The 13,632-nt window shown below is 43.0% G+C and overlaps 1 protein-coding gene across 2 annotated transcripts in view; it reads left to right on the top strand.

Moving 5' to 3' along the window:
- ZPLD1 (zona pellucida like domain containing 1) overlaps positions 1-13,113 on the top strand; it is a 55,046-nt gene extending 41,933 nt beyond the window's left edge. The window contains exons 9-11 of one of the 2 annotated variants that reach the window (XM_078851315.1): positions 581-689; positions 8,446-8,475; positions 13,035-13,113. In XM_078851315.1, coding sequence (XP_078707441.1) covers positions 581-689; positions 8,446-8,475; positions 13,035-13,063 — 168 coding nt within the window. In that variant the 3' untranslated portion in view covers positions 13,064-13,113. Of the gene's footprint in view, positions 1-580; positions 690-8,445; positions 8,476-9,840; positions 11,732-13,034 lie in introns of those variants that run through there. The other variant, XM_073306738.2, reaches the window with a different exon arrangement.
- Positions 13,114-13,632: the final 519 nt, after the last annotated feature.

Here is a 13,632-nt window from a genome sequence, read left to right as displayed (position 1 = left end):
CTCAAGGATAGAGAATGAGTTTGAGCCTTAGCCTGACCTATCCACTCATTTCTAGATGTGATCCCCACAAGACAAAGTTGAAGAACATTCATAGGGTGTTCAGGGGAAAGTTGCACTATCACTTCCCCCTCCTGTGCCTATTTAGTGGGTAGAGTATATGAGTCTTTAATACCCTTTGCCTAGCAGCAGAGCTGGTCAAAAATATTCTGATGGAACATTCTTCCATCAGAAAATGCCATTTTGTTGAAACTCAAACTTCCTGTGGGAACATGTCTATTTTGATGAAATTTTATTTCAGGAAATTAATTACTGAAAAGTTTATTATACAGTAATATGGATATTGTACATGAGCTCAATGCAGTTCCATAAATGAAATGAGGCAAAATACAACTGGAAGCCAATCATTTACAACATGCACTCTTAGGAGGTATTGCATCTCTTTTTATTGCAAAGTAATTGAATACATACAAGAAATAAAGTTGTAGTATCACTTTTTAAAAGAGCTGGCATTAAATATGGAAGCACAGGAAGGCAATAATTCTACTCCACTCTGAAACTGTGATTTTGATTAACTTCTCAGATTTGCAGTAACAGAGAAAGAAGAGATGCTGTTAAGAGAACAACTTGGAGCCCTCAGAGCACCTCTGGAAATGCTGTAATCTCTGCTGGCCCCATCATTACAAGGAGCGGTAGGAATTCTCAAACATTTCTGTATATTGCAGGAATTTAAAAAACAATGCTTTGCTGTTTGAGAGTTTGCAGTGACTCAGCTAAAAAACCCAGCTAACTTATTTGGGTCTATTCCTACGGCTAAACTTTCATGTAAAAGTTCTGAGCCAATTGTTTTGGTCATATATGCATTCAAAACACCCAATGAAGTCATTGTGGGTTATGTGCATGTGTCTGAGGCTGCCATAAACACCTAAACTCAATAGGCTAAATTCCATTGCCCATACAGATGCAGCTTCCACTGAAGATAATGGAAGGTGCACCCATCTAACACAGAAAAAAATTAGCCTGATTCATTTTGCTTAAAATCAGAGCTCAAGATGGGAAAGCCACAAAATGGAAAAAATTGTTTAGAAGCTAATGAATACCCACTTTAACATTAACTACTCCTTCTCTTGCCTGGCTCTTCCACTTCCATCTTAGGGTATATCTACACTGCCAAAAATGGTGTGTTCTTAACTAGGGTTAGCTCACTTGATTTAAATTAGCAGTGAAGACGCAGCAACTTAGCTCTTAACTCACTTTAAAAGTTTGAATTAAAGCCTATAGGGCTGCTAACCTAAGTTAAAACACAAATGGCTGTGCATTCACTGCTATTTTAACCCAATTTAGCCCTGGTCTACACTTGGACTTTAGGTCAAATTTAGCAGCGTTAAATCGATGTAAACCTGCACCCGTCCACACGATGAAGCCCTTTATTTCGACTTAAAGGGCTCTTAAAATTGATTTCCGTACTCCGCCCCGACAAGTGGATTAGCGCTTAAATCGGCCTTGCCGGGTCAAATTTGGGGTACTGTGGACACAATTCGATGGTATTGGCCTCCGGGAGCTATCCCAGAGTGCTCCATTATGACCGCTCTGGACAGCACTCTCAACTCAGATGCACTGGCCAGGTAGACAGGAAAAGAACCGCGAACTTTTGAATCTCATTTCCTGTTTGGCCAGCGTGGCAAGCTGCAGGTGACTATGCAGAGCTCATCAGCAGAGGTGACCATGATGGAGTCCCAGAATCGCAAAAGAGCTCCAGCATGGACTGAATGGGAGGTACGGGATCTGATCGCTGTATGGGGAGAGCAATCCGTGCTATCAGAACTCCGTTCCAGTTTTCGAAATGCCAAAACCTTTGTCAAAATCTCCCAGGGCATGAAGGACAGAGGCCGTAACAGGGACCCGAAGCAGTGCCGCGTGAAACTTAAGGAGCTGAGGCAAGCCTACCAGAAAACCAGAGGGGCGAATGGCCACTCCGAGTCAGAGCCCCAAACATGCCGCTTCTATGATGAGCTGCATGCTATTTTAGGGGGTTCAGCCACCACTACCCCAGCCGTGTTGTTTGACTCCTTCAATGGAGATGGAGGCAACACGGAAACAGGTTTTGGGGACGAAGAAGATGATGATGATGAGGTTGTAGATAGCTCACAGCAAGCAAGTGGAGAAACCGGTTTTCCCGACAGCTAGGAACTGTTTCTCACCCTGGACCTGGAGCCAGTACCCCCCAAACCCACCCAAGGCTGCCTCGTGGACCCGGCAGGCGAAGAAGGGACCTCCGGTGAGTGTACCTTTTAAAATACTATACATGGTTTAAAAGCAAGCATGTGAAAGGATTAATTTGCCGTGGCATTCGTGGCTCTCCTGGATGTACTCCCAAAGCCTTTGCAAAAGGTTTCTAGGGAGGGCAGCCTTATTGCGTCCTTCATGGTAGGACACTTTACCACTCCAGGCCAGTAACACGTACTCGGGAATCATTGTACAACAAAGCATTGCAGTGTATGTTTGCTGGCGTTCAAACAACATCCATTCTTTATCTCTCTGTGTTATCCTCAGGAGATTGAGATATCATTCATGGTCACCTGGTTGAAATAGGGTGCTTTTCTTCAGGGGACACTCAGAGGAGCCCATTCCTGCTGGGCTGTTTGCCTGCGGCTGAACAGAAATGTTCCCCGCTGTTAGCCACGGGGAGGAGAGAGGGTTGAGGGGGTAGACACGCAGTGGGGGGAGGGCAAAATGCGACCTTGTTACGAAAGCACATGTGCTATGTATGTAATGTTAACAGCAAGGTTTACCCTGAAAGAGTGTAGCCACTGTTTTATAAAATGTGTCTTTTTAAATACCTCTGTCCCTTTTTTTTTTTCTCCACCAGCTGCATGTGTTTCAATGATATCAGGATCTTCTCCTTCCCAGAGGCTAGTGAAGATTAGAAAGAAAAAAAAAACGCACTCGAGATGAAATGTTCTCTGAGCTCATGCTGTCCTCCCATACTGACAGAGCACAGACGAGTGCATGGAGGCAAATAATGTCAGAGTGCAGGAAAGCACAAAATGACCGGGAGGAGAGGTGACGGGCTGAAGAGAGTAAGTGGCAGGCTGAAGACAGGGCTGAAGCTCAAATGTGGCAGCAGCGTGATGAGAGGAGGCAGGATTCAATGCTGAGGCTGCTGGAGGATCAAACTGGTATGCTCCAGTGTATGGCTGAGCTGCAGCAAAGGCAGCTGGAGCACAGACTGCCACTACAGCCCCTGTGTAACCAACCGCCCTCCTCCCCAAGTTCCATAGCTTCCACACCCAGACGCCCCAGAACGCAGTGGGGGGGCCACTGGCCAACCAGCCACTCCACCACAGAGGATTGCCCAAAAAAAAAGAAGGCTGGCATTCAATAAATTTTAAAGTTGTAAACTTTTAAAGTGCTGTGCTTAAAGTGCTGTGTTGCATTTTCCTTCCCTCCTCCACCACCCCTCCTGGGCTACCTTCGTAGTCATCCCCCTATTTGTGTGATGAATGAATAGAGAATGCATGAATGTGAAGCAACAATGACTTTATTGCCTCTGGAAGTGGTGATCGAAGGAAGGCGGGGAGGGTGGTTAGCTTACAGGGAAGTAGAGTGAACCAAGGGGCGGGGGGTTTCATCAAGGAGAAACAAAGAGAACTTTCACACCGTAGCCTGGCCAGTCATGAAACTGGTTTTCAAAGCTTCTCTGATGCGTACCGCGCCCTTCTGTGCTCTTCTAACTGCCCTGGTGTCTGGCTGCGCGTAACCAGCAGCCAGGCGATTTGCCTCAACCTCCCACCCCGCCATAAATGTCTCCCCTTTACTCTCACAGATATTGTGGAGCACACAGCAAGCAGTAATAACAGTGGGAATACTGGTTTCGCTGAGGTCTAAGCGAGTCAGTAAACTGCGCCAGCGCGCCTTTAAACGTCCAAATGCAGATTCTACCATCATTCTGCACTTGCTCAGCCTGTAGTTGAACAGCTCCTGACTACTGTCCAGACTGCCTGTGTACGGCTTCATGAGCCATGGCATTAAGGGCTAGGCTGGGTCCCCAAGGATAACTATAGGCATTTCAACATCCCCAACAGTTATTTTCTGGTCTGGGAATAAAGTCCCTTCCTGCAGCTTTTGAAACAGACCAGAGTTCCTGAAGATGCGAGCGTCATGTACCTTTCCTGGCCATCCCACGTTGATGTTGGTGAAACGTCCCTTGTGATCCACCAGTGCTTGCAGCACTATTGAAAAGTACCCCTTGCGGTTTATGTACTTGGCGGCTTGGTGCTCCGGTGCCAAGATAGGGATATGGGTTCCGTCTATGGCCCCAACACAGTTAGGGAATCCCATTGCAGCAAAGCCATCCACTATGACCTGCACATTTCCCAGGGTCACTACCCTTGATATCAGCAGATCTTTGATTGCATGGGCTACTTGCATCACAGCAGCCCCCACAGTAGATTTGCCCACTCCAAATTGATTCCCAACTGACCGGTAGCTGTCTGGCGTTGCAAGCTTCCACAGGGCTATCGCCACTCGCTTCTCAACTGTGAGGGCTGCTCTCATCTTGGTATTCATGCGCTTCAGGGCAGGGGAAAGCAAGTCCCAAAGTTCCATGAAAGTGCCCTTACGCATGCGAAAGTTTCGCAGCCACTGGGAATCGTCCCAGACCTGCAACACTATGCGGTCCCACCAATCTGTGCTTGTTTCCTGAGCCCAGAATTGGCGTTCCATAGCATGAACCTGCCCCATTAGCACCATGATGCATGCATTGGCAGGGTCCATGCTTTCAGAGAAATCTGTGTCCATGTTCTGATCACTCACGCGACCGCGCTGACGTCGCCTACTCGCCCGGTATGGCTTTGCCAGGTTCTGGTGCTGCATATACTGCTGGATAATGTGTGTGGTGTTTAATGTGCTCCTAATTGCCAAAGTGAGCTGAGCGGCCTCCATGCTTGCCTTGGTATGGCGTCCACTCAGAAAAAAGGCGCGGAATGATTGTCTGCCGTTGCTCTGACGGAGGGAGGGGCGACTGATGACATGGCTTACAGGGTTGGCTTCAGGGAGCTAAAATCAACAAAGAGGGTGGCTTTACATCAAGGAGTATTTCAGGCAGGACTTCACGGAGGGTTCCAATAAGAAATGGTGCACCTAAGTTATTGTTCTTATTGGAACAAGGAGGTTAGTCTGGCCTCTGATTGATACGTGGCTAGATTTACCTCGCTGCACCTTCTCTGTGAGTGACTGCAGTGTGACCTAGAGGAATGAGTCCCCTAGACGGGGGAGGGGGGAAGCAAATGAGTACAAAACAAATCTGGTCTATTTCTTGTTTTGATCCACTCCATCTATCTTTTACATCTTTGGCTGGCAGCAGACGGTGCAGAAGGACTGCAAGCCATCCACATCTCATGGCTGCCCGGCAGAAGATGATGCAATGGGACTGCTAGCAGTCCGTATCGCCTGCCTGCTCACCATAAGATGGTTCAATAGGACTGACTGCAGGACTAAAGAGAATGACTTGATCAAGTCACTCCAAATTTAGTCCCTGTGCCCATGTCTGTCCAGGCGCTCCCGGCCGACGTGGCCAGGAGCACCTCTGACATGACGACGACGGCTACCAGTCCTATTGCACCGTCTGCTGCCACAAGACAATGGGTTGCTGCTACTGTGTAGCAATGCAGTACCCCGTCTGCCAGCACCCAGGAGACATATGGTGACGGTTAGCTGAGCGGGCTCCATGCTTGCCGTGGTATGGCGTCTGCACAGGTAACTCAGGAAAAAAGGCGCGAAACGATTGTCTGCCCTTGCTTTCACGGAGGGAGGGAGGGAACAGGGGCCTGATGATATGTACCCAGAACCACCCGCGACAATGTTTTAGCCCCATCAGGCATTGGGATCTCAACCCAGAATTCCAATGGGCAGCGGAGACTGCGGGAACTGTGGGATAGCTACCCACAGTGCAACACTCCGGAAGTCGACTCTAGCCTCGGTACTATGGAAGCACTCCACCGAGTTAATGCACTTAATGCACTTAGAGCATTTTCTGTGGGGACACACACACTCAAATATATAAAACCGATTTCTAAAAAAATGACTTCTATAAATTCGACCTAATTTCGTAGTGTAGACATACCCTTAGATAGGACGAGTAAAGAACACACCGTTTTTTGCAGTGTAGATGTAACTTTAATGACATTAAGTGTGACTTGTGTTGGTAATATACTTTTTGCTCAGCTTTCAGCTGTAAATAGAGCCTGAGGCAAACAGTTCAGGTTTTCAGTTTAAAGACAGTTGCCCAGATTCTGTTCTCACTTAAACTGGTACCTATCCAGAGTGTAATTCCACTGATTTCTGTTCTCCTAGAATTTTAAAGTGTTTCAAATACATCTTCGAATTTCTGAGAAGCATTCATTTTGTGAATACCTGTGCTAACTAGTAAAGATAAAATATTTTGAGCCAAATTCTGCTGTTGGATGGATGTAAGTAACTGTCATTGGGTCAGTGGTTTCAGTGGAGTCGATCTGGACTGAAACCAATGAAACTGAGAGCAGAATGTATTCCCATAGAGGGAAAAGAATTATTAGGACTTGAGGACTAATTTGTCTCTGTTTGCTGTGTAGTGGTGGATGCATGGATATGCAAGAGGAGAAATTTGCCCATAGAGAATTGGGAATGTATTCAGTTTTTTGTAGGTGCTTGGTTAGAAAAGTTTTTTTTTTTTTAAGTAGAATTGGATGAATAATGCCAAAAGATTCTGCACATATTTGAAGTAGATAAGGCATTTACTTCGGCCATTCTCATGGCCCTTTTGAGTTCACTTTTTATGAATGTTCAGTTAGTTTAAAAATATCTGGGGAAAACTAATTTCAGAGTTGCAAACATGAGGAAACTGAATTTTCAGATTTGCACTTATTTTGCACCACACATGATCATTCAATCAGGGAACAGAAACAAGACCACAGGATTTATTTGAGCAGTCATAAGCAATACAGCTCAAATTTCAAATATTTGGGATCAATCTACATAGGTTTACAAAAATAGAAAAATATTAATCAATTGCCTTTGGATATTGAATACATTCAAGTAAACCACAGAATGTTCATGGATATTCCATGAGCAGAAGAGGTGGCTAAATTCTTTCAATACATGATTGTTGAAAATTCTTTGCTTAGCTCTAGTTTAGCCATGAATAGATATGAAAAGGGGAAATAATCATTTTGCAATTGTCATCTATTTCAGAAATGGAATTCAAATATTTTATGGAATATATAGAGGACCATTTTACTTTTATTTCTGGCTTTTAGGTTGCACAGATAGGAAAGATAGTTGGGTATATGAAGCACTGGACTATGACTCAGGAGGCCTGTGTTCAGTTCCTGACTGCCACAAGTTTCCAGTGTGACTTTGGGCAACTCATTTAATCTACCTTGTGCCTCAGTTTCCCTTTTGTGAAATGTGCAGAAGGGTACTTCCCTACCTTGAGGCTAAAATCTATTAATGATTGTAGAGCTGTCAGGTATTATGGTTATGAGGAGCCATATAGAAACCTAGATAGTTACATAGGATTGCTGCTGCTTGTGACTGTCTGTCTCATGTATGTTTAAGCTATTTTAACACTGTGCTCTTTCACAGAGACCTTGCACTTGTTTGTTTATCTATAATAAATAATTTTAGACAAAATACGTGGCTTTTTCTCTGTGTACAGAAACAAAATAGTTATCTACTTCTGAAGGCAAAAGTGTTTAAAAAAAAAAGAATGAAAGCCATTGTATATCCTAGTTAAAAATAAATACAAGTCAGGACCTTGAAATAAATGTACTTTTGAGCTGTGATTGAGGCTTACAAACAGAAAAGCAAAACCAAACAAAGATAAGATATTTAGTTTCAGGACCGACAATGAGGAGTAAGTGAAAATTAGGGAAAAAACATAAACTTATCCCTAAAAACATAAACTCATCCCTCTGTGCTCCTGTCAAGAAAAAAGTGTGTGTGGAGGAGAAGTTTTCTAATGCTTTCTAGTCGCAGATTTCCTTAATGAAATGAAGATAAAGTATCCCCACTATCGCAGAGCTCCTTCCCCCTAGTACAGCACATGGTGAGAAGAAGTAGTTCCTGCTACATTGTTTTGGATCATATTTTTTATGAAATGGGACAGAAGACAATTAGCAACACGTTCAGATAACTGGACCTTGATAAAGATTTTTTTTTTGGCAGAGTAATAAGTGGTGCATTAGACCAATATCCTCGCAGTAAAAATTAGGAAGCTTCTTATAGTTAATGTTCCTAGCCTGACTTGATCAGAGACATTGATTGTGACAAGCCACCATTGCCAACACAGTTGTTGAGTTTTAGGATAGTCCTAGCTTTATGTTTGTCTGGTTTTAGTGGGAGTGAAGAGAGGATGCAAATATTGATATCTGTAAAATATAATAGCTCCATTTTTATATTTTTATACAGATGAGACACCAACCAACAATTCACAGCTAGGTAAGTTAATCAGAATAAGAGAAACACAAAAGAGGGGTGTTACAGGAGTGCTACACTAATGAGTGGGTAAACCATTTGGATTCAGCTATGTGTTGAAGTTTTCCTTATTACCATTAATTTAAAAGGAGAAAATATGAATGTGTTCTAAAGAAAGCAATTGATAAATCTGGAATGCTCCGTTAAGTTCATGTGCCCAACAGTTTAACAAATTCCAATCTCTACTATGGAACTAAAATTACAGATCAAATGCAACCCTATTTATGCTGCTATGGCACATTAGGAAACAGTGCAACTGCCAGAAGCCAAATGGCAGGTTTAAGCAATAAAGTCATTTCCTACTACAGATGAATTGAACCACAAAATGGTCATTATGGGGCAGCCTAGCCTGGCAGGCTTCACAGCTCAAAAAGGTAAAAATCCTGTTTCAGTTCCTGTAGTCCCTGACCTTTCTCCTGGATGTAACCATAGGAACCACACAAATGGTCTGTGGTAAGGCAGATGGGAATGAGTATCAGGAGATGGATCACTTGAGGATTACCTGTTCTGTTCATTCCCTCTGGGACACCTGGCATTGGCCGCTGTCAGAAGACAGGATACTGGGCTAGATGGACCTTTGGACTGACCCAGTATGGCCATTCTTATGTTACAGAGCCCAATGCTTCTGCTCTGGTGGTTGAGGAAGTAGGCTGTATGGAAAAAATATGGGCTAGTATATGGGGGAGGAGGTCTGCAGATTGTCAGAGTGCTCCTCCTCCTGGTCACCTGGAATTCTTTTGGGTGGAGAAATACATCTGTAGTGCATTCCTGGTTTCTCGGTTACTGTTGTCTGGCTGATCACTCTTTGTCAATATTTACTAGGGACCCATGTAACAAAATTCAGCTGCTATCCCTCCTGAAGTCTAAGGCAACTGGGAAAGAACCCCCCCTAGTTCTCCCTTCCTCCAACCTCCCCTAGTTCCCCCCTTCCTCTCCCTTCCTCCAACATTTGAATGGTGGGGACTCCAGAAGCATGTTAAAGTCCCTCCTCCATAATAAAATCATGTAAAAGAGAAACCTAGCATTAAATAGAAAGATTTAGGGTTCCTGTCAGCTGACATCCTGCACACCTGAGTATGGAGTTCAGATCATCTTATGCGTTAAATATTGTCCTCTTGTCTTATACCCACACCCATCATGGTGAATGTGCGTGTGAAGGAGCTATGCACCTGCAGCCGCTCCCTAAATACATTAGATAGACTTAATGTGCAGTTCAGTATCAGCCTGTTAACTGTAATTTTTGTATATAAAGGCATTGTGGCAGGAAGACCCAGCTCTGCAGAGAGAGATTCTGATGAGACCTTTCTGTGCCTTTTTTTTCCCTTGCAGCTCATCCAAATGGACCTCCTTTCCAGCTGAACTCAGTCACCAGTGCACTGATTTCAGGAATAGTCATTCTAGGGATTATGAGCATTTTCTTTTTTGTATGTTCCCTCACCCTCCTGCACAGGAAATGGCCCAGCAGCTCAGTTCTGGGTGGCATACGAAACCCAGTTTTCAACTAAAAGGGACAATTAATTTGCACTTGTTCTGGGGGTGGGGGATTGCCTTCGTTGTCCATGAAATACACTTATGTTATAAATTTACCAAGGCAACATTCTGCCAGTATCAAACTTCAGCTAGTCTTATTTGTAGTGTTGTAGACTTTATTGTATAGCTAAACAGTCATAGTGATGGCAAGAATCCTACGTAATTCTTCTCATTTGTGTTTGTGATCAGACTATTGAACATTTTGCCTGTGGGTGTACTGACAATAAAATTGGTGTCCTACTGTCTCACTGTCAACCAGGGTCTTAAAATTTAAAGATGCTTAAGATAAAACACCTTTAAATACACCATTATTAAACCAGACCTGGCCAACCTGCCACATTCACATTTAACCACCACCTTTGATAAAGACTGCCTCTACTTTTACCTTTTTTGTGTATTTTCCTACTTTATTGTGGGACCTTATCAAGCAAATTATTGTAGCTCAGAACCTACATTTTTATTTTCTATCTGGATTAAAAATAACTGCAGAAAGAATCAAAATAAGTGGACGGTGATTATCATTCATTTGGAAATGGGGTCATATGACAGAGTGGGCAGAAGTCTGCTCTGTCTTCTAATTCCATTGAATTCAGTGGGATTGCACACAGTGTAAGGAGAGTCAAAATTTGGCATGGTATCTGTCTGTCAAATTGTTTAGTGCTGAAAATTCAAAGCCGTTTCCTGGGTACAATCCTGTCGTTCACTCAGACAAAAAACTCTCACAGGGAAGTCTTTGACAACTTTAACAGGAGCTTGCCTGCATCATCAGTTGTTCAATTTTTGCTAAGACTTACTTAAATGCAGTCAGCACTGCTATTGCCTTGAGTTAAACTCTGCTGTCATGGACATCCTAGGGTGGAAAGAGTTTATTCCTTTATTTCTAAAACAAAACAACCCTCCCACCCTCGAACAACAACAAAAAACCCCAACACTTTTCCAGCCAAAAGGATGTTTTAGGGCCAAACTCTGCAGTTTGAGCAAAAACTCCACTGAAGTAATTTGAAAGGACCAATTCTGTCATATCAGTTGCACAGTTCAAAAAATAAGGTGGTCTTTCCACCCAGAGCTTTCCACAGAGTGATGCTTCCCTTTGGCTGTTTTCCCCATGAGCTAGACTTCCTCCCTGTTTGGGGAAAATCCTTGCAAGAACAGGCCACGTGCCTTACCAAACTCTCAGCTCCAGCTAATCTGATAAACCTCAGATCATCTGAATTAAGTGTGAATTATCATGTGTCCCTTTCAATAGGTGTCTATGAATAGGAATTTAGGTACATCTATCCAGGAATCTGGAAGAGGATATTGGTACTGATGACAAGCGTGGCAGTGGTAGATACAGTAGATATATTAATTTGATTGCTAAACAGTTAGTTAGGATTTGGGTCTAGTCTCAGTAAGTAAACTCTTAACTTCATTTACCATGTACTGTACATATTGGCTCAGCAGCACCTCATTGTTATTTATCACTTTTTCCCGTATTAATCATGTGTGTGCTTTCTGTGATGCGACAGAAGTGGTTAATGTTCAGGGGTCTCTGAATCTCAAGACTAAATGCAAATACAGATATGTCATATATCACTCTTCTTTGATCTAGACAATGCTGTATAAAGGCCTGTTCAGAAATTATCCAGCTGTTGTAGTGTAGGGTCTTTAACAACAACACTGTGCATGTTTTCCTCCAGTCTTAATACCTCAGAAACAATTTTTTGCACTTCAGGGGTTAGGTCTGATGACATGTAAAACATGATTGTTTAATAGAATAAACTGAAAAATATCAGAAGAAATATTTGTCTGAATGTCTTTCTTAGAGGCAACATGTAGGAGGGGACATAGTGGGGGTCAAATGTTCCCACAGATTGGCCTGCTGGGAGTGGGAGAGAGAGGGGCTCTATCCTTTCCCTGCTCCTCCCCCGTGGCATGCTCTGCTTCTGTCCCTGGCAGCCGAGCCTGGGCAGGGAGAGGGCCACCGCTGCCTCCCCGCCAGGCTCTCTCAGGCAGAAGCGGCTTCGTCTCATTCCCTGCCCGGCTGCCAGGGAGAGCGGCCGAACATGCAGGGAGGAGGCACAGGGAGAGAAGACTGGAACCCCTGCTGCAGTTAACGTGGGTGGGGTGAGCGCGGTGGCCCGGGATGGGCACAGGGCAGTGAGGTCACTGGGCACAGGAGGCACGTGAGCGATCACATGTCCTCCCCTTTAGATTGTTCCCCTCCAATATGGGGAGGCACCAGTCGGCTATGGTTATTGTCTTGATTCTGTTTCAAATTAAAATACTTAATCCTACAGAGGTGAAAATTGGGATCACATGTTTAATCTAAGTAAATTTCTTATATTGTGACTAGAGCTGGGTGAAATGTTTTATTTTATTTTATTTTATTTTGGCTGAATAGTTTATTTGCCTAAAAATGGGAACTGTTCATGAATTCTCATCAATTCAGCTAATAATTTCTGCGGAAAAGTGTGGGGGGGGAATGCAAAAAAAAGTCAAAATATTCATTTTGATATGTTAAAAATTAAATATTTTGACTTTTTGTTTTGAAATTTAGCTAGATTTCATTAAAGAAAAGTGGTTAAAAAACCATCTCAGAATGAAACATTTAGTTTTGGGCAGAATTAAATGCTTTGTTCAACCCCAAAATTTTTTTGTGTGGGTTGTTTTTGTTTTCGTAAGAAAAACAGAAACATTGTTTCAGGGCAACCTGAAATGATTTTTTTCAGATACTTTGGTTTGGCCACTAAATCAAAAAACCATTTTACTGGCTGAGCTCTAACTATGACTTAATCTAAACAAACATCATATAATCATAGTGAATCTAAGGGGAGTAGGGAGAAACTGGAGATTTGCAGGAAATGAGTGAGATTCAGATTTCAAGGCTTATCATGATTCATAGATTTATTTTTTTAAGGCCAGAAGAAACCACTGTGATGGTTTAATCAGACTTCCTGTATAATGTAGGCCATAGGACTTCCATGAATTAATTCCTGTCTCAAATCTAATAGCTGGGGTTGAAGAAGAACATCTCATCTAGAAAAGATCCAGTCTTCATTTAAAAATTTGCAGAGATGGAGAATCCACCATATCCAATGGTAAATTGTTCCAATGGTTAATTACCCTCACTGTGGAAAAAATTGTACCTTTTTTCTAGTCTGAATTTGTCTTGTTTCAATTTTCAGCCACTGGATCATGTTACACCTTTGTCTGGTAGACTGAAGAGCTTTCTATTATCAGATTTCTTTTCCCCATGTAGGTTTTTATAGACTGTGAGCAAGTCACCCTTTAATCTTTTCTCTTTGATAAACTAAACAGATTGAGCTTCTTGAGTCTTTCACCATAAGGCATGTTTCCAGTCCATTAAGCATTCTCTTATGATTCAGGTAACACCACTGAAAAACAGTAGTCATTGTTATTGGAGGTGCGGGGGGGGGGGGGGGGAAGAGATTCTAAGCATAACCCGTGATCAGTTCAATAAGTTTGTTATATCTTTGAGTCCATCTCAGCTCTTGGAAGGGACAGTACCGTAAGGGAATTGTTGTAAATAGACATAAATTTTTATGTCTATTTATGTTAAATAGATAAATACATAAATAGTTAACAAGG

Source organism: Lepidochelys kempii, chromosome 1, assembly GCF_965140285.1.
Source record: "Lepidochelys kempii isolate rLepKem1 chromosome 1, rLepKem1.hap1, whole genome shotgun sequence".
Taxonomy (NCBI): domain Eukaryota; kingdom Metazoa; phylum Chordata; order Testudines; family Cheloniidae; genus Lepidochelys; species Lepidochelys kempii.
This window is presented reverse-complemented; position numbering and strand designations above follow the sequence as displayed.